Source organism: Periplaneta americana, chromosome 14 (assembly GCF_040183065.1).
Source record: "Periplaneta americana isolate PAMFEO1 chromosome 14, P.americana_PAMFEO1_priV1, whole genome shotgun sequence".
NCBI classification, from domain to species: Eukaryota; Metazoa; Arthropoda; class Insecta; order Blattodea; family Blattidae; genus Periplaneta; species Periplaneta americana.
Window position 1 is genome coordinate 15737859 of NC_091130.1, and position 23949 is coordinate 15761807.

The 23949-nt window shown below is 43.9% G+C and overlaps 1 protein-coding gene across 1 annotated transcript in view; it reads left to right on the plus strand.

The window, feature by feature from the left end:
* LOC138713174 (uncharacterized) overlaps nucleotides 1-21580 on the plus strand; it is a 424297-nt gene extending 402717 nt beyond the window's left edge. Inside the window, exon 7 of the mRNA XM_069845049.1 lies at nucleotides 21369-21580. Coding sequence (XP_069701150.1) covers nucleotides 21369-21473 — 105 coding nt within the window. The 3' untranslated portion in view covers nucleotides 21474-21580. The remainder of the gene's footprint in view (nucleotides 1-21368) is intronic.
* Nucleotides 21581-23949: the final 2369 nt, after the last annotated feature.

Genomic DNA, 23949 nt, shown 5'->3' on the forward strand with positions numbered 1-23949 from the left:
GATTTTAGCGGTGATTACTAGAGAAGATGCGAGGATGCTACAGTTAAAATGGCGGGCCTCTGAGCCGCTTCGTTCTCCTTGTGTAGAAAAAAGTCTGTTTTGGAAGGTCAAAATGACCATTTTTTGAAATTTTGCCGGTCTGTCCCGTCCAAACGCAGGGGGGATAGAGAGTTGTCCTTTATACTGGAGATAGAGTTCGACGAGCTGTATTCAACGCACTCATCGGCTTTGTCGTCACTACACGTAGTGCGGAGTTATGGCGGAAAGGAAAAGTCGGCGGAAGGGTGGTTTAAACCCTTCCCCTTTTTTTCTCGAAATCAGAAAGTGTTCGCGATTGCCATTTTGATGCTATCGTGTAAGAAGCAAGTGGAGGGGGAATACAGGGCCGCATCCCGTTCCTCGGTATGGCCATTATTTCCGGAATTAGAGACTCAAATATTTCAGGTACCCAAAAATTAAGGCTAGAAAAAAGTGCGGCGGATTTGCCGGATTTTTAGCGGTGATTACTAGAGAAGATGCGAGGATGCTACAGTTAAAATGGCGGGCCTCTGAGCCCGCTTCGTTCTCCTTGTGTAGAAAAAAGTCTGTTTTGGAAGGTCAAAATGACCATTTTTTGAAATTTTGCCGGTCTGTCCCGTCCAAACGCAGGGGGATAGAGAGTTGTCCTTTATACTGGAGATAGAGTTCGACGAGCTGTATTCAACGCACTCATCGGCTTTGTCGTCACTACACGTAGTGCGGAGTTATGGCGGAAAGAAAGTCGGCGGAAGGGTGGTTTAAACCCTTCCCCTTATTTTCTCGAAAATCAGAAAGTGTTCGCGATTGCCATTTTGATGCTATCGTGTAAGAAGCAAGTGGAGGGGGAATACAGGGCCGCATCCCGTTCCTCGGTATGGCCATTATTTCCGGAATTAGAGACTCAAATATTTCAGGTACCCAAAAATTAAGGCTAGAAAAAAGTGCGGCGGATTTGCCGGATTTTAGCGGTGATTACTAGAGAAGATGCGAGGATGCTACAGTTAAAATGGCGGGCCTCTGAGCCGCTTCGTTCTCCTTGTGTAGAAAAAAGTCTGTTTTGGAAGGTCAAAATGACCATTTTTTGAAATTTTGCCGGTCTGTCCCGTCCAAACGCAGGGGGATAGAGAGTTGTCCTTTATACTGGAGATAGAGTTCGACGAGCTGTATTCAACGCACTCATCGGCTTTGTCGTCACTACACGTAGTGCGGAGTTATGGCGGAAAGAAAGTCGGCGGAAGGGTGGTTTAAACCCTTCCCCTTTTTTTCTCGAAAATCAGAAAGTGTTCGCGATTGCCATTTTGATGCTATCGTGTAAGAAGCAAGTGGAGGGGGAATACAGGGCCGCATCCCGTTCCTCGGTATGGCCATTATTTCCGGAATTAGAGACTCAAATATTTCAGGTACCCAAAAATTAAGGCTAGAAAAAAGTGCGGCGGATTTGCCGGATTTTAGCGGTGATTACTAGAGAAGATGCGAGGATGCTACAGTTAAAATGGCGGGCCTCTGAGCCGCTTCGTTCTCCTTGTGTAGAAAAAAGTCTGTTTTGGAAGGTCAAAATGACCATTTTTTGAAATTTTGCCGGTCTGTCCCGTCCAAACGCAGGGGGATAGAGAGTTGTCCTTTATACTGGAGATAGAGTTCGACGAGCTGTATTCAACGCACTCATCGGCTTTGTCGTCACTACACGTAGTGCGGAGTTATGGCGGAAAGAAAGTCGGCGGAAGGGTGGTTTAAACCCTTCCCCTTTTTTCTCGAAAATCAGAAAGTGTTCGCGATTGCCATTTTGATGCTATCGTGTAAGAAGCAAGTAGAGGGGGAATACAGGGCCGCATCCCGTTCCTCGGTATGGCCATTATTTCCGGAATTAGAGACTCAAATATTTCAGGTACCCAAAAATTAAGGCTAGAAAAAAGTGCGGCGGATTTGCCGGATTTTAGCGGTGATTACTAGAGAAGATGCGAGGATGCTACAGTTAAAATGGCGGGCCTCTGAGCCGCTTCGTTCTCCTTGTGTAGAAAAAAGTCTGTTTTGGAAGGTCAAAATGACCATTTTTTGAAATTTTGCCGGTCTGTCCCGTCGAAACGCAGGGGGATAGAGAGTTGTCCTTTATACTGGAGATAGAGTTCGACGAGCTGTATTCAACGCACTCATCGGCTTTGTCGTCACTACACGTAGTGCGGAGTTATGGCGGAAAGAAAGTCGGCGGAAGGGTGGTTTAAACCCTTCCCCTTTTTTTCTCGAAAATCAGAAAGTGTTCGCGATTGCCATTTTGATGCTATCGTGTAAGAAGCAAGTGGAGGGGGAATACAGGGCCGCATCCAGTTCCTCGGTATGGCCATTATTTCCGGAATTAGAGACTCAAATATTTCAGGTACCCAAAAATTAAGGCTAGAAAAAAGTGCGGCGGATTTGCCGGATTTTAGCGGTGATTACTAGAGAAGATGCGAGGATGCTACAGTTAAAATGGCGGGCCTCTGAGCCGCTTCGTTCTCCTTGTGTAGAAAAAAGTCTGTTTTGGAAGGTCAAAATGACCATTTTTTGAAATTTGCCGGTCTGTCCCGTCCAAACGCAGGGGGATAGAGAGTTGTCCTTTATACTGGAGATAGAGTTCGACGAGCTGTATTCAACGCACTCATCGGCTTTGTCGTCACTACACGTAGTGCGGAGTTATGGCGGAAAGAAAGTCGGCGGAAGGGTGGTTTAAACCCTTCCCCTTATTTTCTCGAAAATCAGAAAGTGTTCGCGATTGCCATTTTGATGCTATCGTGTAAGAAGCAAGTGGAGGGGGAATACAGGGCCGCATCCCGTTCCTCGGTATGGCCATTATTTCCGGAATTAGAGACTCAAATATTTCAGGTACCCAAAAATTAAGGCTAGAAAAAAGTGCGGCGGATTTGCCGGATTTTAGCGGTGATTACTAGAGAAGATGCGAGGATGCTACAGTTAAAATGGCGGGCCTCTGAGCCGCTTCGTTCTCCTTGTGTAGAAAAAAGTCTGTTTTGGAAGGTCAAAATGACCATTTTTTGAAATTTTGCCCGTCTGTCCCGTCCAAACGCAGGGGGATAGAGAGTTGTCCTTTATACTGGAGATAGAGTTCGACGAGCTGTATTCAACGCACTCATCGGCTTTGTCGTCACTACACGTAGTGCGGAGTTATGGCGGAAAGAAAGTCGGCGGAAGGGTGGTTTAAACCCTTCCCTTTTTTCTCGAAAATCAGAAAGTGTTCGCGATTGCCATTTTGATGCTATCGTGTAAGAAGCAAGTGGAGGGGGAATACAGGGCCGCATCCCGTTCCTCGGTATGGCCATTATTTCCGGAATTAGAGACTCAAATATTTCAGGTACCCAAAAATTAAGGCTAGAAAAAATTGCGGCGGATTTGCCGGATTTTAGCGGTGATTACTAGAGAAGATGCGAGGATGCTACTGTTAAAATGGCGGGCCTCTGAGCCGCTTCGTTCTCCTTGTGTAGAAAAAAGTCTGTTTTGGAAGGTCAAAATGACCATTTTTTGAAATTTTGCCGGTCTGTCCCGTCCAAACGCAGGGGGATAGAGAGTTGTCCTTTATACTGGAGATAGAGTTCGACGAGCTGTATTCAACGCACTCATCGGCTTTGTCGTCACTACACGTAGTGCGGAGTTATGGCGGAAAGAAAGTCGGCGGAAGGGTGGTTTAAACCCTTCCCCTTATTTTCTCGAAAATCAGAAAGTGTTCGCGATTGCCATTTTGATGCTATCGTGTAAGAAGCAAGTGGAGGGGGAATACAGGGCCGCATCCCGTTCCTCGGTATGGCCATTATTTCCGGAATTAGAGACTCAAATATTTCAGGTACCCAAAAATTAAGGCTAGAAAAAAGTGCGGCGGATTTGCCGGATTTTAGCGGTGATTACTAGAGAAGATGCGAGGATGCTACAGTTAAAATGGCGGGCCTCTGAGCCGCTTCGTTCTCCTTGTGTAGAAAAAAGTCTGTTTTGGAAGGTCAAAATGACCATTTTTTGAAATTTTGCCGGTCTGTCCCGTCCAAACGCAGGGGGATAGAGAGTTGTCCTTTATACTGGAGATAGAGTTCGACGAGCTGTATTCAACGCACTCATCGGCTTTGTCGTCACTACACGTAGTGCGGAGTTATGGCGGAAAGAAAGTCGGCGGAAGGGTGGTTTAAACCCTTCCCCTTATTTTCTCGAAAATCAGAAAGTGTTCGCGATTGCCATTTTGATGCTATCGTGTAAGAAGCAAGTGGAGGGGGAATACAGGGCCGCATCCCGTTCCTCGGTATGGCCATTATTTCCGGAATTAGAGACTCAAATATTTCAGGTACCCAAAAATTAAGGCTAGAAAAAAGTGCGGCGGATTTGCCGGATTTTAGCGGTGATTACTAGAGAAGATGCGAGGATGCTACAGTTAAAATGGCGGGCCTCTGAGCCGCTTCGTTCTCCTTGTGTAGAAAAAAGTCTGTTTTGGAAGGTCAAAATGACCATTTTTTGAAATTTTGCCGGTCTGTCCCGTCCAAACGCAGGGGGATAGAGAGTTGTCCTTTATACTGGAGATAGAGTTCGACGAGCTGTATTCAACGCACTCATCGGCTTTGTCGTCACTACACGTAGTGCGGAGTTATGGCGGAAAGAAAGTCGGCGGAAGGGTGGTTTAAACCCTTCCCCTTTTTTTCTCGAAAATCAGAAAGTGTTCGCGATTGCCATTTTGATGCTATCGTGTAAGAAGCAAGTGGAGGGGAATACAGGGCCGCATCCCGTTCCTCGGTATGGCCATTATTTCCGGAATTAGAGACTCAAATATTTCAGGTACCCAAAAATTAAGGCTAGAAAAAGTGCGGCGGATTTGCCGGATTTTAGCGGTGATTACTAGAGAAGATGCGAGGATGCTACAGTTAAAATGGCGGGCCTCTGAGCCGCTTCGTTCTCCTTGTGTAGAAAAAAGTCTGTTTTGGAAGGTCAAAATGACCATTTTTTGAAATTTTGCCGGTCTGTCCCGTCCAAACGCAGGGGGATAGAGAGTTGTCCTTTATACTGGAGATAGAGTTCGACGAGCTGTATTCAACGCACTCATCGGCTTTGTCGTCACTACACGTAGTGCGGAGTTATGGCGGAAAGAAAGTCGGCGGAAGGGTGGTTTAAACCCTTCCCCTTTTTTTCTCGAAAATCAGAAAGTGTTCGCGATTGCCATTTTGATGCTATCGTGTAAGAAGCAAGTGGAGGGGGAATACAGGGCCGCATCCCGTTCCTCGGTATGGCCATTATTTCCGGAATTAGAGACTCAAATATTTCAGGTACCCAAAAATTAAGGCTAGAAAAAAGTGCGGCGGATTTGCCGGATTTTAGCGGTGATTACTAGAGAAGATGCGAGGATGCTACAGTTAAAATGGCGGGCCTCTGAGCCGCTTCGTTCTCCTTGTGTAGAAAAAAGTCTGTTTTGGAAGGTCAAAATGACCATTTTTTGAAATTTTGCCGGTCCTGTCCCGTCCAAACGCAGGGGGATAGAGAGTTGTCCTTTATACTGGAGATAGAGTTCGACGAGCTGTATTCAACGCACTCATCGGCTTTGTCGTCACTACACGTAGTGCGGAGTTATGGCGGAAAGAAAGTCGGCGGAAGGGTGGTTTAAACCCTTCCCCTTTTTTTCTCGAAAATCAGAAAGTGTTCGCGATTGCCATTTGATGCTATCGTGTAAGAAGCAAGTGGAGGGGGAATACAGGGCCGCATCCCGTTCCTCGGTATGGCCATTATTTCCCGGAATTAGAGACTCAAATATTTCAGGTACCCAAAAATTAAGGCTAGAAAAAAGTGCGGCGGATTTGCCGGATTTTAGCGGTGATTACTAGAGAAGATGCGAGGATGCTACAGTTAAAATGGCGGGCCTCTGAGCCGCTTCGTTCTCCTTGTGTAGAAAAAAGTCTGTTTTGGAAGGTCAAAATGACCATTTTTTGAAATTTTTGCCGGTCTGTCCCGTCCAAACGCAGGGGGATAGAGAGTTGTTCCTTTATACTGGAGATAGAGTTCGACGAGCTGTATTCAACGCACTCATCGGCTTTGTCGTCACTACACGTAGTGCGGAGTTATGGCGGAAAGAAAGTCGGCGGAAGGGTGGTTTAAACCCTTCCCCTTTTTTTCTCGAAAATCAGAAGTGTTCGCGATTGCCATTTTGATGCTATCGTGTAAGAAGCAAGTGGAGGGGGGAATACAGGGCCGCATCCGTTCCTCGGTATGGCCATTATTTCCGGAATTAGAGACTCAAATATTTCAGGTACCCAAAAATTAAGGCTAGAAAAAAGTGCGGCGGGGATTTGCCGGATTTTAGCGGTGATTACTAGAGAAGATGCGAGGATGCTACAGTTAAAATGGCGGGCCTCTGAGCCGCTTCGTTCTCCTTGTGTAGAAAAAAGTCTGTTTTGGAAGGTCAAAATGACCATTTTTTGAAATTTTGCCGGTCTGTCCCGTCCAAACGCAGGGGGATAGAGAGTTGTCCTTTATACTGGAGATAGAGTTCGACGAGCTGTATTCAACGCACTCATCGGCTTTGTCGTCACTACACGTAGTGCGGAGTTATGGCGGAAAGAAAGTCGGCGGAAGGGTGGTTTAAACCCTTCCCCTTTTTTTCTCGAAAATCAGAAAGTGTTCGCGATTGCCATTTTGATGCTATCGTGTAAGAAGCAAGTGGAGGGGGAATACAGGGCCGCATCCCGTTCCTGGTATGGCCATTATTTCCGGAATTAGAGACTCAAATATTTCAGGTACCCAAAATTAAGGCTAGAAAAAAGTGCGGCGGATTTGCCGGATTTTAGCGGTGATTACTAGAGAAGATGCGAGGATGCTACAGTTAAAATGGCGGGCCTCTGAGCCGCTTCGTTCTCCTTGTGTAGAAAAAAGTCTGTTTTGGAAGGTCAAAATGACCATTTTTTGAAATTTTGCCGGTCTGTCCCGTCCAAACGCAGGGGGATAGAGAGTTGTCCTTTATACTGGAGATAGAGTTCGACGAGCTGTATTCAACGCACTCATCGGCTTTGTCGTCACTACACGTAGTGCGGAGTTATGGCGGAAAGAAAGTCGGCGGAAGGGTGGTTTAACCCTTCCCCTTTTTTTCTCGAAAATCAGAAAGTGTTCGCGATTGCCATTTTGATGCTATCGTGTAAGAAGCAAGTGGAGGGGGAATACAGGGCCGCATCCCGTTCCTCGGTATGGCCATTATTTCCGGAATTAGAGACTCAAATATTTCAGGTACCCAAAAATTAAGGCTAGAAAAAAGTGCGGCGGATTTGCCGGATTTTAGCGGTGATTACTAGAGAAGATGCGAGGATGCTACAGTTAAAATGGCGGGCCTCTGAGCCGCTTCGTTCTCCTTGTGTAGAAAAAAGTCTGTTTTGGAAGGTCAAAATGACCATTTTTTGAAATTTTGCCGGTCTGTCCCGTCGAAACGCAGGGGGATAGAGAGTTGTCCTTTATACTGGAGATAGAGTTCGACGAGCTGTATTCAACGCACTCATCGGCTTTGTCGTCACTACACGTAGTGCGGAGTTATGGCGGAAAGAAAGTCGGCGGAAGGGTGGTTTAAACCCTTCCCCTTTTTTTCTCGAAAATCAGAAAGTGTTCGCGATTGCCATTTTGATGCTATCGTGTAAGAAGCAAGTGGAGGGGGAATACAGGGCCGCATCCCGTTCCTCGGTATGGCCATTATTTCCGGAATTAGAGACTCAAATATTTCAGGTACCCAAAAATTAAGGCTAGAAAAAAGTGCGGCGGATTTGCCGGATTTTAGCGGTGATTACTAGAGAAGATGCGAGGATGCTACAGTTAAAATGGCGGGCCTCTGAGCCGCTTCGTTCTCCTTGTGTAGAAAAAAGTCTGTTTTGGAAGGTCAAAATGACCATTTTTTGAAATTTTGCCGGTCTGTCCCGTCCAAACGCAGGGGGATAGAGAGTTGTCCTTTATACTGGAGATAGAGTTCGACGAGCTGTATTCAACGCACTCATCGGCTTTGTCGTCACTACACGTAGTGCGGAGTTATGGCGGAAAGAAAGTCGGCGGAAGGGTGGTTTAAACCCTTCCCCTTATTTTCTCGAAAATCAGAAAGTGTTCGCGATTGCCATTTTGATGCTATCGTGTAAGAAGCAAGTGGAGGGGGAATACAGGGCCGCATCCCGTTCCTCGGTATGGCCATTATTTCCGGAATTAGAGACTCAAATATTTCAGGTACCCAAAAATTAAGGCTAGAAAAAAGTGCGGCGGATTTGCCGGATTTTAGCGGTGATTACTAGAGAAGATGCGAGGATGCTACAGTTAAAATGGCGGGCCTCTGAGCCGCTTCGTTCTCCTTGTGTAGAAAAAAGTCTGTTTTGGAAGGTCAAAATGACCATTTTTTGAAATTTTGCCGGTCTGTCCCGTCCAAACGCAGGGGGATAGAGAGTTGTCCTTTATACTGGAGATAGAGTTCGACGAGCTGTATTCAACGCACTCATCGGCTTTGTCGTCACTACACGTAGTGCGGAGTTATGGCGGAAAGAAAGTCGGCGGAAGGGTGGTTTAAACCCTTCCCCTTATTTTCTCGAAAATCAGAAAGTGTTCGCGATTGCCATTTTGATGCTATCGTGTAAGAAGCAAGTGGAGGGGGAATACAGGGCCGCATCCCGTTCCTCGGTATGGCCATTATTTCCGGAATTAGAGACTCAAATATTTCAGGTACCCAAAAATTAAGGCTAGAAAAAAGTGCGGCGGATTTGCCGGATTTTAGCGGTGATTACTAGAGAAGATGCGAGGATGCTACAGTTAAAATGGCGGGCCTCTGAGCCGCTTCGTTCTCCTTGTGTAGAAAAAAGTCTGTTTTGGAAGGTCAAAATGACCATTTTTTGAAATTTTGCCGGTCTGTCCCGTCCAAACGCAGGGGGATAGAGAGTTGTCCTTTATACTGGAGATAGAGTTCGACGAGCTGTATTCAACGCACTCATCGGCTTTGTCGTCACTACACGTAGTGCGGAGTTATGGCGGAAAGAAAGTCGGCGGAAGGGTGGTTTAAACCCTTCCCCTTTTTTTCTCGAAAATCAGAAAGTGTTCGCGATTGCCATTTTGATGCTATCGTGTAAGAAGCAAGTGGAGGGGGAATACAGGGCCGCATCCCGTTCCTCGGTATGGCCATTATTTCCGGAATTAGAGACTCAAATATTTCAGGTACCCAAAAATTAAGGCTAGAAAAAAGTGCGGCGGATTTGCCGGATTTTAGCGGTGATTACTAGAGAAGATGCGAGGATGCTACAGTTAAAATGGCGGGCCTCTGAGCCGCTTCGTTCTCCTTGTGTAGAAAAAAGTCTGTTTTGGAAGGTCAAAATGACCATTTTTTGAAATTTTGCCGGTCTGTCCCGTCCAAACGCAGGGGGATAGAGAGTTGTCCTTTATACTGGAGATAGAGTTCGACGAGCTGTATTCAACGCACTCATCGGCTTTGTCGTCACTACACGTAGTGCGGAGTTATGGCGGAAAGAAAGTCGGCGGAAGGGTGGTTTAAACCCTTCCCCTTTTTTTCTCGAAAATCAGAAAGTGTTCGCGATTGCCATTTTGATGCTATCGTGTAAGAAGCAAGTGGAGGGGGAATACAGGGCCGCATCCCGTTCCTCGGTATGGCCATTATTTCCGGAATTAGAGACTCAAATATTTCAGGTACCCAAAAATTAAGGCTAGAAAAAAGTGCGGCGGATTTGCCGGATTTTAGCGGTGATTACTAGAGAAGATGCGAGGATGCTACAGTTAAAATGGCGGGCCTCTGAGCCGCTTCGTTCTCCTTGTGTAGAAAAAAGTCTGTTTTGGAAGGTCAAAATGACCATTTTTTGAAATTTTGCCGGTCTGTCCCGTCCAAACGCAGGGGGATAGAGAGTTGTCCTTTATACTGGAGATAGAGTTCGACGAGCTGTATTCAACGCACTCATCGGCTTTGTCGTCACTACACGTAGTGCGGAGTTATGGCGGAAAGAAAGTCGGCGGAAGGGTGGTTTAAACCCTTCCCCTTTTTTTCTCGAAAATCAGAAAGTGTTCGCGATTGCCATTTTGATGCTATCGTGTAAGAAGCAAGTGGAGGGGGAATACAGGGCCGCATCCCGTTCCTCGGTATGGCCATTATTTCCGGAATTAGAGACTCAAATATTTCAGGTACCCAAAAATTAAGGCTAGAAAAAAGTGCGGCGGATTTGCCGGATTTTAGCGGTGATTACTAGAGAAGATGCGAGGATGCTACAGTTAAAATGGCGGGCCTCTGAGCCGCTTCGTTCTCCTTGTGTAGAAAAAAGTCTGTTTTGGAAGGTCAAAATGACCATTTTTTGAAATTTTGCCGGTCTGTCCCGTCCAAACGCAGGGGGATAGAGAGTTGTCCTTTATACTGGAGATAGAGTTCGACGAGCTGTATTCAACGCACTCATCGGCTTTGTCGTCACTACACGTAGTGCGGAGTTATGGCGGAAAGAAAGTCGGCGGAAGGGTGGTTTAAACCCTTCCCCTTTTTTTCTCGAAAATCAGAAAGTGTTCGCGATTGCCATTTTGATGCTATCGTGTAAGAAGCAAGTGGAGGGGGAATACAGGGCCGCATCCCGTTCCTCGGTATGGCCATTATTTCCGGAATTAGAGACTCAAATATTTCAGGTACCCAAAAATTAAGGCTAGAAAAAAGTGCGGCGGATTTGCCGGATTTTAGCGGTGATTACTAGAGAAGATGCGAGGATGCTACAGTTAAAATGGCGGGCCTCTGAGCCGCTTCGTTCTCCTTGTGTAGAAAAAAGTCTGTTTTGGAAGGTCAAAATGACCATTTTTTGAAATTTTGCCGGTCTGTCCCGTCGAAACGCAGGGGGATAGAGAGTTGTCCTTTATACTGGAGATAGAGTTCGACGAGCTGTATTCAACGCACTCATCGGCTTTGTCGTCACTACACGTAGTGCGGAGTTATGGCGGAAAGAAAGTCGGCGGAAGGGTGGTTTAAACCCTTCCCCTTTTTTTCTCGAAAATCAGAAAGTGTTCGCGATTGCCATTTTGATGCTATCGTGTAAGAAGCAAGTGGAGGGGGAATACAGGGCCGCATCCCGTTCCTCGGTATGGCCATTATTTCCGGAATTAGAGACTCAAATATTTCAGGTACCCAAAAATTAAGGCTAGAAAAAAGTGCGGCGGATTTGCCGGATTTTAGCGGTGATTACTAGAGAAGATGCGAGGATGCTACAGTTAAAATGGCGGGCCTCTGAGCCGCTTCGTTCTCCTTGTGTAGAAAAAAGTCTGTTTTGGAAGGTCAAAATGACCATTTTTTGAAATTTTGCCGGTCTGTCCCGTCCAAACGCAGGGGGATAGAGAGTTGTCCTTTATACTGGAGATAGAGTTCGACGAGCTGTATTCAACGCACTCATCGGCTTTGTCGTCACTACACGTAGTGCGGAGTTATGGCGGAAAGAAAGTCGGCGGAAGGGTGGTTTAAACCCTTCCCCTTATTTTCTCGAAAATCAGAAAGTGTTCGCGATTGCCATTTTGATGCTATCGTGTAAGAAGCAAGTGGAGGGGGAATACAGGGCCGCATCCCGTTCCTCGGTATGGCCATTATTTCCGGAATTAGAGACTCAAATATTTCAGGTACCCAAAAATTAAGGCTAGAAAAAAGTGCGGCGGATTTGCCGGATTTTAGCGGTGATTACTAGAGAAGATGCGAGGATGCTACAGTTAAAATGGCGGGCCTCTGAGCCGCTTCGTTCTCCTTGTGTAGAAAAAAGTCTGTTTTGGAAGGTCAAAATGACCATTTTTTGAAATTTTGCCGGTCTGTCCCGTCCAAACGCAGGGGGATAGAGAGTTGTCCTTTATACTGGAGATAGAGTTCGACGAGCTGTATTCAACGCACTCATCGGCTTTGTCGTCACTACACGTAGTGCGGAGTTATGGCGGAAAGAAAGTCGGCGGAAGGGTGGTTTAAACCCTTCCCCTTATTTTCTCGAAAATCAGAAAGTGTTCGCGATTGCCATTTTGATGCTATCGTGTAAGAAGCAAGTGGAGGGGGAATACAGGGCCGCATCCCGTTCCTCGGTATGGCCATTATTTCCGGAATTAGAGACTCAAATATTTCAGGTACCCAAAAATTAAGGCTAGAAAAAAGTGCGGCGGATTTGCCGGATTTTAGCGGTGATTACTAGAGAAGATGCGAGGATGCTACAGTTAAAATGGCGGGCCTCTGAGCCGCTTCGTTCTCCTTGTGTAGAAAAAAGTCTGTTTTGGAAGGTCAAAATGACCATTTTTTGAAATTTTGCCGGTCTGTCCCGTCCAAACGCAGGGGGATAGAGAGTTGTCCTTTATACTGGAGATAGAGTTCGACGAGCTGTATTCAACGCACTCATCGGCTTTGTCGTCACTACACGTAGTGCGGAGTTATGGCGGAAAGAAAGTCGGCGGAAGGGTGGTTTAAACCCTTCCCCTTTTTTTCTCGAAAATCAGAAAGTGTTCGCGATTGCCATTTTGATGCTATCGTGTAAGAAGCAAGTGGAGGGGGAATACAGGGCCGCATCCCGTTCCTCGGTATGGCCATTATTTCCGGAATTAGAGACTCAAATATTTCAGGTACCCAAAAATTAAGGCTAGAAAAAAGTGCGGCGGATTTGCCGGATTTTAGCGGTGATTACTAGAGAAGATGCGAGGATGCTACAGTTAAAATGGCGGGCCTCTGAGCCGCTTCGTTCTCCTTGTGTAGAAAAAAGTCTGTTTTGGAAGGTCAAAATGACCATTTTTTGAAATTTTGCCGGTCTGTCCCGTCCAAACGCAGGGGGATAGAGAGTTGTCCTTTATACTGGAGATAGAGTTCGACGAGCTGTATTCAACGCACTCATCGGCTTTGTCGTCACTACACGTAGTGCGGAGTTATGGCGGAAAGAAAGTCGGCGGAAGGGTGGTTTAAACCCTTCCCCTTTTTTTCTCGAAAATCAGAAAGTGTTCGCGATTGCCATTTTGATGCTATCGTGTAAGAAGCAAGTGGAGGGGGAATACAGGGCCGCATCCCGTTCCTCGGTATGGCCATTATTTCCGGAATTAGAGACTCAAATATTTCAGGTACCCAAAAATTAAGGCTAGAAAAAAGTGCGGCGGATTTGCCGGATTTTAGCGGTGATTACTAGAGAAGATGCGAGGATGCTACAGTTAAAATGGCGGGCCTCTGAGCCGCTTCGTTCTCCTTGTGTAGAAAAAAGTCTGTTTTGGAAGGTCAAAATGACCATTTTTTGAAATTTTGCCGGTCTGTCCCGTCGAAACGCAGGGGGATAGAGAGTTGTCCTTTATACTGGAGATAGAGTTCGACGAGCTGTATTCAACGCACTCATCGGCTTTGTCGTCACTACACGTAGTGCGGAGTTATGGCGGAAAGAAAGTCGGCGGAAGGGTGGTTTAAACCCTTCCCCTTTTTTTCTCGAAAATCAGAAAGTGTTCGCGATTGCCATTTTGATGCTATCGTGTAAGAAGCAAGTGGAGGGGGAATACAGGGCCGCATCCCGTTCCTCGGTATGGCCATTATTTCCGGAATTAGAGACTCAAATATTTCAGGTACCCAAAAATTAAGGCTAGAAAAAAGTGCGGCGGATTTGCCGGATTTTAGCGGTGATTACTAGAGAAGATGCGAGGATGCTACAGTTAAAATGGCGGGCCTCTGAGCCGCTTCGTTCTCCTTGTGTAGAAAAAAGTCTGTTTTGGAAGGTCAAAATGACCATTTTTTGAAATTTTGCCGGTCTGTCCCGTCCAAACGCAGGGGGATAGAGAGTTGTCCTTTATACTGGAGATAGAGTTCGACGAGCTGTATTCAACGCACTCATCGGCTTTGTCGTCACTACACGTAGTGCGGAGTTATGGCGGAAAGAAAGTCGGCGGAAGGGTGGTTTAAACCCTTCCCCTTATTTTCTCGAAAATCAGAAAGTGTTCGCGATTGCCATTTTGATGCTATCGTGTAAGAAGCAAGTGGAGGGGGAATACAGGGCCGCATCCCGTTCCTCGGTATGGCCATTATTTCCGGAATTAGAGACTCAAATATTTCAGGTACCCAAAAATTAAGGCTAGAAAAAAGTGCGGCGGATTTGCCGGATTTTAGCGGTGATTACTAGAGAAGATGCGAGGATGCTACAGTTAAAATGGCGGGCCTCTGAGCCGCTTCGTTCTCCTTGTGTAGAAAAAAGTCTGTTTTGGAAGGTCAAAATGACCATTTTTTGAAATTTTGCCGGTCTGTCCCGTCCAAACGCAGGGGGATAGAGAGTTGTCCTTTATACTGGAGATAGAGTTCGACGAGCTGTATTCAACGCACTCATCGGCTTTGTCGTCACTACACGTAGTGCGGAGTTATGGCGGAAAGAAAGTCGGCGGAAGGGTGGTTTAAACCCTTCCCCTTTTTTTCTCGAAAATCAGAAAGTGTTCGCGATTGCCATTTTGATGCTATCGTGTAAGAAGCAAGTGGAGGGGGAATACAGGGCCGCATCCCGTTCCTCGGTATGGCCATTATTTCCGGAATTAGAGACTCAAATATTTCAGGTACCCAAAAATTAAGGCTAGAAAAAAGTGCGGCGGATTTGCCGGATTTTAGCGGTGATTACTAGAGAAGATGCGAGGATGCTACAGTTAAAATGGCGGGCCTCTGAGCCGCTTCGTTCTCCTTGTGTAGAAAAAAGTCTGTTTTGGAAGGTCAAAATGACCATTTTTTGAAATTTTGCCGGTCTGTCCCGTCCAAACGCAGGGGGATAGAGAGTTGTCCTTTATACTGGAGATAGAGTTCGACGAGCTGTATTCAACGCACTCATCGGCTTTGTCGTCACTACACGTAGTGCGGAGTTATGGCGGAAAGAAAGTCGGCGGAAGGGTGGTTTAAACCCTTCCCCTTTTTTTCTCGAAAATCAGAAAGTGTTCGCGATTGCCATTTTGATGCTATCGTGTAAGAAGCAAGTAGAGGGGGAATACAGGGCCGCATCCCGTTCCTCGGTATGGCCATTATTTCCGGAATTAGAGACTCAAATATTTCAGGTACCCAAAAATTAAGGCTAGAAAAAAGTGCGGCGGATTTGCCGGATTTTAGCGGTGATTACTAGAGAAGATGCGAGGATGCTACAGTTAAAATGGCGGGCCTCTGAGCCGTTTCGTTCTCCTTGTGTAGAAAAAAGTCTGTTTTGGAAGGTCAAAATGACCATTTTTTGAAATTTTGCCGGTCTGTCCCGTCGAAACGCAGGGGGATAGAGAGTTGTCCTTTATACTGGAGATAGAGTTCGACGAGCTGTATTCAACGCACTCATCGGCTTTGTCGTCACTACACGTAGTGCGGAGTTATGGCGGAAAGAAAGTCGGCGGAAGGGTGGTTTAAACCCTTCCCCTTTTTTTCTCGAAAATCAGAAAGTGTTCGCGATTGCCATTTTGATGCTATCGTGTAAGAAGCAAGTAGAGGGGGAATACAGGGCCGCATCCAGTTCCTCGGTATGGCCATTATTTCCGGAATTAGAGACTCAAATATTTCAGGTACCCAAAAATTAAGGCTAGAAAAAAGTGCGGCGGATTTGCCGGATTTTAGCGGTGATTACTAGAGAAGATGCGAGGATGCTACAGTTAAAATGGCGGGCCTCTGAGCCGCTTCGTTCTCCTTGTGTAGAAAAAAGTCTGTTTTGGAAGGTCAAAATGACCATTTTTTGAAATTTTGCCCGTCTGTCCCGTCCAAACGCAGGGGGATAGAGAGTTGTCCTTTATACTGGAGATAGAGTTCGACGAGCTGTATTCAACGCACTCATCGGCTTTGTCGTCACTACACGTAGTGCGGAGTTATGGCGGAAAGAAAGTCGGCGGAAGGGTGGTTTAAACCCTTCCCCTTTTTTTCTCGAAAATCAGAAAGTGTTCGCGATTGCCATTTTGATGCTATCGTGTAAGAAGCAAGTGGAGGGGGAATACAGGGCCGCATCCCGTTCCTCGGTATGGCCATTATTTCCGGAATTAGAGACTCAAATATTTCAGGTACCCAAAAATTAAGGCTAGAAAAAATTGCGGCGGATTTGCCGGATTTTAGCGGTGATTACTAGAGAAGATGCGAGGATGCTACTGTTAAAATGGCGGGCCTCTGAGCCGCTTCGTTCTCCTTGTGTAGAAAAAAGTCTGTTTTGGAAGGTCAAAATGACCATTTTTTGAAATTTTGCCGGTCTGTCCCGTCCAAACGCAGGGGGATAGAGAGTTGTCCTTTATACTGGAGATAGAGTTCGACGAGCTGTATTCAACGCACTCATCGGCTTTGTCGTCACTACACGTAGTGCGGAGTTATGGCGGAAAGAAAGTCGGCGGAAGGGTGGTTTAAACCCTTCCCCTTATTTTCTCGAAAATCAGAAAGTGTTCGCGATTGCCATTTTGATGCTATCGTGTAAGAAGCAAGTGGAGGGGGAATACAGGGCCGCATCCCGTTCCTCGGTATGGCCATTATTTCCGGAATTAGAGACTCAAATATTTCAGGTACCCAAAAATTAAGGCTAGAAAAAAGTGCGGCGGATTTGCCGGATTTTAGCGGTGATTACTAGAGAATATGCGAGGATGCTACAGTTAAAATGGCGGGCCTCTGAGCCGCTTCGTTCTCCTTGTGTAGAAAAAAGTCTGTTTTGGAAGGTCAAAATGACCATTTTTTGAAATTTTGCCGGTCTGTCCCGTCCAAACGCAGGGGGATAGAGAGTTGTCCTTTATACTGGAGATAGAGTTCGACGAGCTGTATTCAACGCACTCATCGGCTTTGTCGTCACTACACGTAGTGCGGAGTTATGGCGGAAAGAAAGTCGGCGGAAGGGTGGTTTAAACCCTTCCCCTTATTTTCTCGAAAATCAGAAAGTGTTCGCGATTGCCATTTTGATGCTATCGTGTAAGAAGCAAGTGGAGGGGGAATACAGGGCCGCATCCCGTTCCTCGGTATGGCCATTATTTCCGGAATTAGAGACTCAAATATTTCAGGTACCCAAAAATTAAGGCTAGAAAAAAGTGCGGCGGATTTGCCGGATTTTAGCGGTGATTACTAGAGAAGATGCGAGGATGCTACAGTTAAAATGGCGGGCCTCTGAGCCGCTTCGTTCTCCTTGTGTAGAAAAAAGTCTGTTTTGGAAGGTCAAAATGACCATTTTTTGAAATTTTGCCGGTCTGTCCCGTCCAAACGCAGGGGGATAGAGAGTTGTCCTTTATACTGGAGATAGAGTTCGACGAGCTGTATTCAACGCACTCATCGGCTTTGTCGTCACTACACGTAGTGCGGAGTTATGGCGGAAAGAAAGTCGGCGGAAGGGTGGTTTAAACCCTTCCCCTTTTTTTCTCGAAAATCAGAAAGTGTTCGCGATTGCCATTTTGATGCTATCGTGTAAGAAGCAAGTGGAGGGGGAATACAGGGCCGCATCCCGTTCCTCGGTATGGCCATTATTTCCGGAATTAGAGACTCAAATATTTCAGGTACCCAAAAATTAAGGCTAGAAAAAAGTGCGGCGGATTTGCCGGATTTTAGCGGTGATTACTAGAGAAGATGCGAGGATGCTACAGTTAAAATGGCGGGCCTCTGAGCCGCTTCGTTCTCCTTGTGTAGAAAAAAGTCTGTTTTGGAAGGTCAAAATGACCATTTTTTGAAATTTTGCCGGTCTGTCCCGTCCAAACGCAGGGGGATAGAGAGTTGTCCTTTATACTGGAGATAGAGTTCGACGAGCTGTATTCAACGCACTCATCGGCTTTGTCGTCACTACACGTAGTGCGGAGTTATGGCGGAAAGAAAGTCGGCGGAAGGGTGGTTTAAACCCTTCCCCTTTTTTTCTCGAAAATCAGAAAGTGTTCGCGATTGCCATTTTGATGCTATCGTGTAAGAAGCAAGTGGAGGGGGAATACAGGGCCGCATCCCGTTCCTCGGTATGGCCATTATTTCCGGAATTAGAGACTCAAATATTTCAGGTACCCAAAAATTAAGGCTAGAAAAAAGTGCGGCGGATTTGCCGGATTTTAGCGGTGAATACTAGAGAAGATGCGAGGATGCTACAGTTAAAATGGCGGGCCTCTGAGCCGCTTCGTTCTCCTTGTGTAGAAAAAAGTCTGTTTTGGAAGGTCAAAATGACCATTTTTTGAAATTTTGCCGGTCTGTCCCGTCCAAACGCAGGGGGATAGAGAGTTGTCCTTTATACTGGAGATAGAGTTCGACGAGCTGTATTCAACGCACTCATCGGCTTTGTCGTCACTACACGTAGTGCGGAGTTATGGCGGAAAGAAAGTCGGCGGAAGGGTGGTTTAAACCCTTCCCCTTTTTTTCTCGAAAATCAGAAAGTGTTCGCGATTGCCATTTTGATGCTATCGTGTAAGAAGCAAGTGGAGGGGGAATACAGGGCCGCATCCCGTTCCTCGGTATGGCCATTATTTCCGGAATTAGAGACTCAAATATTTCAGGTACCCAAAAATTAAGGCTAGAAAAAAGTGCGGCGGATTTGCCGGATTTTAGCGGTGATTACTAGAGAAGATGCGAGGATGCTACAGTTAAAATGGCGGGCCTCTGAGCCGCTTCGTTCTCCTTGTGTAGAAAAAAGTCTGTTTTGGAAGGTCAAAATGACCATTTTTTGAAGTTTTGCCGGTCTGTCCCGTCCAAACGCAGGGGGATAGAGAGTTGTCCTTTATACTGGAGATAGAGTTCGACGAGCTGTATTCAACGCACTCATCGGCTTTGTCGTCAGTACACGTAGTGCGGAGTTATGGCGGAAAGAAAGTCGGCGGAAGGGTGGTTTAAACCCTTCCCCTTTTTTTCTCGAAAATCAGAAAGTGTTCGCGATTGCCATTTTGATGCTATCGTGTAAGAAGCAAGTGGAGGGGGAATACAGGGCCGCATCCCGTTCCTCGGTATGGCCATTATTTCCGGAATTAGAGACTCAAATATTTCAGGTACCCAAAAATTAAGGCTAGAAAAAAGTGCGGCGGATTTGCCGGATTTTAGCGGTGATTACTAGAGAAGATGCGAGGATGCTACAGTTAAAATGGCGGGCCTCTGAGCCGCTTCGTTCTCCTTGTGTAGAAAAAAGTCTGTTTTGGAAGGTCAAAATGACCATTTTTTGAAATTTTGCCGGTCTGTCCCGTCCAAACGCAGGGGGATAGAGAGTTGTCCTTTATACTGGAGATAGAGTTCGACGAGCTGTATTCAACGCACTCATCGGCTTTGTCGTCACTACACGTAGTGCGGAGTTATGGCGGAAAGAAAGTCGGCGGAAGGGTGGTTTAAACCCTTCCCCTTTTTTTCTCGAAAATCAGAAAGTGTTCGCGATTGCCATTTTGATGCTATCGTGTAAGAAGCAAGTGGAGGGGGAATACAGGGCCGCATCCCGTTCCTCGGTATGGCCATTATTTCCGGAATTAGAGACTCAAATATTTCAGGTACCCAAAATTAAGGCTAGAAAAAAGTGCGGCGGATTTGCCGGATTTTAGCGGTGATTACTAGAGAAGATGCGAGGATGCTACAGTTAAAATGGCGGGCCTCTGAGCCGCTTCGTTCTCCTTGTGTAGAAAAAAGTCTGTTTTGGAAGGTCAAAATGACCATTTTTTGAAATTTTGCCGGTCTGTCCCGTCCAAACGCAGGGGGATAGAGAGTTGTCCTTTATACTGGAGATAGAGTTCGACGAGCTGTATTCAACGCACTCATCGGCTTTGTCGTCACTACACGTAGTGCGGAGTTATGGCGGAAAGAAAGTCGGCGGAAGGGTGGTTTAAACCCTTCCCCTTTTTTTCTCGAAAATCAGAAAGTGTTCGCGATTGCCATTTTGATGCTATCGTGTAAGAAGCAAGTGGAGGGGGAATACAGGGCCGCATCCCGTTCCTCGGTATGGCCATTATTTCCGGAATTAGAGACTCAAATATTTCAGGTACCCAAAATTAAGGCTAGAAAAAAGTGCGGCGGATTTGCCGGATTTTAGCGGTGATTACTAGAGAAGATGCGAGGATGCTACAGTTAAAATGGCGGGCCTCTGAGCCGCTTCGTTCTCCTTGTGTAGAAAAAAGTCTGTTTTGGAAGGTCAAAATGACCATTTTTTGAAATTTTGCCGGTCTGTCCCGTCCAAACGCAGGGGGATAGAGAGTTGTCCTTTATACTGGAGATAGAGTTCGACGAGCTGTATTCAACGCACTCATCGGCTTTGTCGTCACTACACGTAGTGCGGAGTTATGGCGGAAAGAAAGTCGGCGGAAGGGTGGTGCTAGAGAAGATGCGGGGATGCTACAGTTAAAATAGCTGGCCTGGGTTCCTCGGTATTGCCATTATTTCCGGAAATAAATTCGATATCGAGGAAGGGGATGTATTCTTTTATTCCCCCTAGTCTTACTTCGGACAGGAATTCATGAAAATGGGAATCTCGAACACAAACTGATTATCGAGAAAAAATACCAAGGCTTTTAAACTTCTGTTCCGCCTACGTTCTTGACGCGATATCTCCGGTGTATGTGTAGTGAGAACAAACGTGATAAATGCGGCGAATAGATCTTCACAAACTCTATGTCTAGTATATTAAACAACTCGCTGTCCCTAGGCATATGGACGGTACGGGCCTTGATATTTAAAAAAGAAGGTAATTTCGGCCTTCGAAAACAGAATTTTCTCTACAGAAGTAGAACGAAGAAAGGGGGTCGGAGACCCGCCCTTTTCACTGTAGCATCCCCACATGTTTACTAATATTTACGAGTAAATTCGAGCAAATGCGTTTCACTTTTTCGTTGTCTTGTGCTCTTCATCTGACATTTTTTATCGATTGGAGTGAGAAAATTTCTCTTGATATAGATTGTTGTTTTCCATTAGGTATACATCGACTTTTGAAGTGTGCGATTTCTTCAAAATTTTGGCAAATAGTTTTTTTTGTCTCATCTGGAAACTCCATTGTTGTAGTTTTGAAAAATATATATTTTTTTACTCATTATCTGAATAGTTTCTTAATTATTTGGAAATTTTTTGTAGTAATAAGCGCTTTGTAATTTGGATACCTTACACTATCTGCAGTGTGTGTTTCTAGTATTTCATATTTCCTGACATTTATTATCCTTGCAACTGACAAAATGTAGATTTCAAATTGGGCAAAAGACTTCATTGTGGTACCAAGTCCAAGTTCAAAATTGTGGCTATGTTGCAAACTGAAACTCTTATTTTAAATGAATGTAGTTATTGAATTTCATGATTGTAGTGATATAATTATTGTAATGTGGGATATGTTTTGAATGCTTGATTTTTCAATTATGAATATTTTTCCTTTGGCATTCTTCATTTGCTTTGTCTTCTTTATGTATTTCATGATATCTTTGTTGCATTGTTGATATGAACCATGGAGACATTAGAGCTGTAACATTGCTTTTGCTTATGTTTGCAGACTGATTTCCTGCGTAGATGGCAGTATGTCGTTGGACTGCCTGACATTGATGTTTCGTTCTTGTCGCAGACTGGTGTGATCATATTTGCAGCACTGTCCTCGTGACATGATACAGCTGGACACGTTAAGAGTTGCAATGTGAGGAGAAGAAAAGGTTGAAAGAGTGGTTTAGTTAAATAACACAAGTTTATTTCATGAAATGTATTAAACACTTTAAGTAAAAATTAAAAATTAAAAAAATAAAATATTAAAAAACAAAATAAAATCAAAAAATATTTTAAGAAAAATGAAATAAAAAATTAAAAAGAAAAATAAAAATTAAAAAATAGGAAATCAAAAATGAAAAAATAAAAAAGTTTAAAAAGAAATTGAAAAAGGAAAATAAGGAAAAAAAAGAAACAAATTATCAAAAAAATATAAATAGAAAAATTTTCAAAAGAGAAGAAAAATGAAAAAATAAAATTTTTTAAAAATTCAAAAGGAATAATTATTTTGAAAAAAAAATAACTTAAAAAAATAAATAAAAGAATAAAAATAAAAAAAATGTCAAAAATTAAAATAAAAAATGAAACTACTTTTCAATTTTTATTTTTTCAAAAATGAATTGTGTTTTTCCATTTTCTTTATTTTCATTTTTAATTTTTCTCATTTTTTTCTCTTTTTTAATTTTTAATTTTTTAAATTTTTTTTATAAATCCTTATTTTTATTTTTTAAATTTTTATTTTTTTATTTTTCTTTATAAAAATTTTCAAAAATTTTTAATTTTTACATTTTAATTTTTTTTATTTTTTATTTTTATTACATTTTCTTTTATTATTTTTTACTTTTTTTTTAATTTTCTATTTTTCTATTTTTATTTTTTTGAAAATTTACTTCTTTTTTCATTTTCTTTATTTCCCTTTTTTTAAAGTTTTTTTTTCGTTTTTGGTTTTTTGAATTTTTTTTTTGTATTTTATTTAATCTTTTATTTATTATTATTTTTTAAAATTTTGTTTTTTTTTCTTTTTATGTTTTCAAAATATTTTTCTTATTACTTTCTTAATTTTTTTATTTTTTTTATTACTCTTTTTTTCAAGTTCTTTTCTTTATTTTGTAATTTTTTAGTTTTGGCTTTCTTGTTTTGAAAATTTTCTATTTTTCTATTTTTATTTGTTTGAAAAATTTGTTACTATTTTTTTCATTTTCCTTTTGTAATTTTTTTCTTTTTTTTCTTTTTTGTTTTTTTTTTAAATCTGTTTTTTTTTGCTTTTGATTTCTTAATTTTTGTTCTTTAATTTATTTTTATTGTTTTCAATTTTTAATTTTTTTCTTTACGTTTATTTTTCTTTAAACTTTTTTTAAATCTTTATTTTGTTTTTTTTTTCTTTTATTTTTTTGAACTTATTTTTAAATTTCTTTTTGATTTATTATTGTTTTTTTTATTTTCTTTAATTTTTTTCAATATTTGTTTCTATTATTCTATTTGTTCTATTTTTCTTTTGTGAATTTTTTAAAATCCTTTCGTTTTTAATTTCCTCTTTTTTAATTTTTTTGATTTGGTTTTTTAATCACTCGGGAGTGAATTGGGAGTGAATGATGAGTGTCTAGGGAGTGAATTGGGAGTGACTCGGGAACGAATTGGAGTGTTGCGGGAGTGAATTGGGAGTGACTCGGGAGTGAACTGAGAGTGAATATGGATTGAATTGCAAGTGACTCGGGAGTGAATTGCGAGTGACTCGGAAGTAAATTGGGAGTGACTCGGGAGTGAATTTGAGTGACTTAGTAGTGAATTGGAAGTGAATGGGATTGACTCCGGAGTGAATGGGCAGTGACTCAGGAGTGAATGAGGACTGACATTCCAGTGAATGTGGAGTGACAGGAGTGAATAGGAGTGACACAGAGTGACTGGGAGTGACACAGAATTGAATTGGGAGTGACTATGGAGTGACGTGAATAGAAGAGAGAATGGGATGAACTCGGGAGTGACATGGAGTGAGTTGGGCCTGAATGGGGAGTGGCTATGTAGTTCATAGGGAGTGACTCGAGAGTGGATTGGGAGTGACTATGGAGTCAATAGGGAGTGACTCGGGAGTGGCTTGGAAGGGACATGGGGAATGAACGCGAGTGACTCGGGAGTGAATAGGGGATTGGGTCTGCTAGTTCTTCGATGGTGAATAGGGAGTAAGTCGGGAGTGAATGGGAGTGACTCGTGAGTAAATGGGAGTGAAATAGAATGGACTCCGGGAGTGACTATGGGATTGAATGGGAGGGACTAGGGGAGTGAACAAGACATACTCTGGTCTTGAAGGGGACTGATTCGGGAGTGAATAGGTTGACTTGTGAGTGAAGTGGGTAGCTTCGGGAGCTAATGGGGAGTGACTCGGGAGTGAATGTTGCATGTCACTGGAGTTCCTTGGGAGTGACTCGGCAGTGAATGGGAGTGACTGGAGTGAATGGGGGAGTGACTCTGGGAATGAATGGGAATGAATCGTGACTGAAATGAGTGACTCGGGAATAGGGTGACTCGGGAGTGTCGTGGGTAATCTCGAGAGTGAATAGGAGTGACTCGAGAGTGAATTGGGAGTGTTTCGGGAGTTGGGA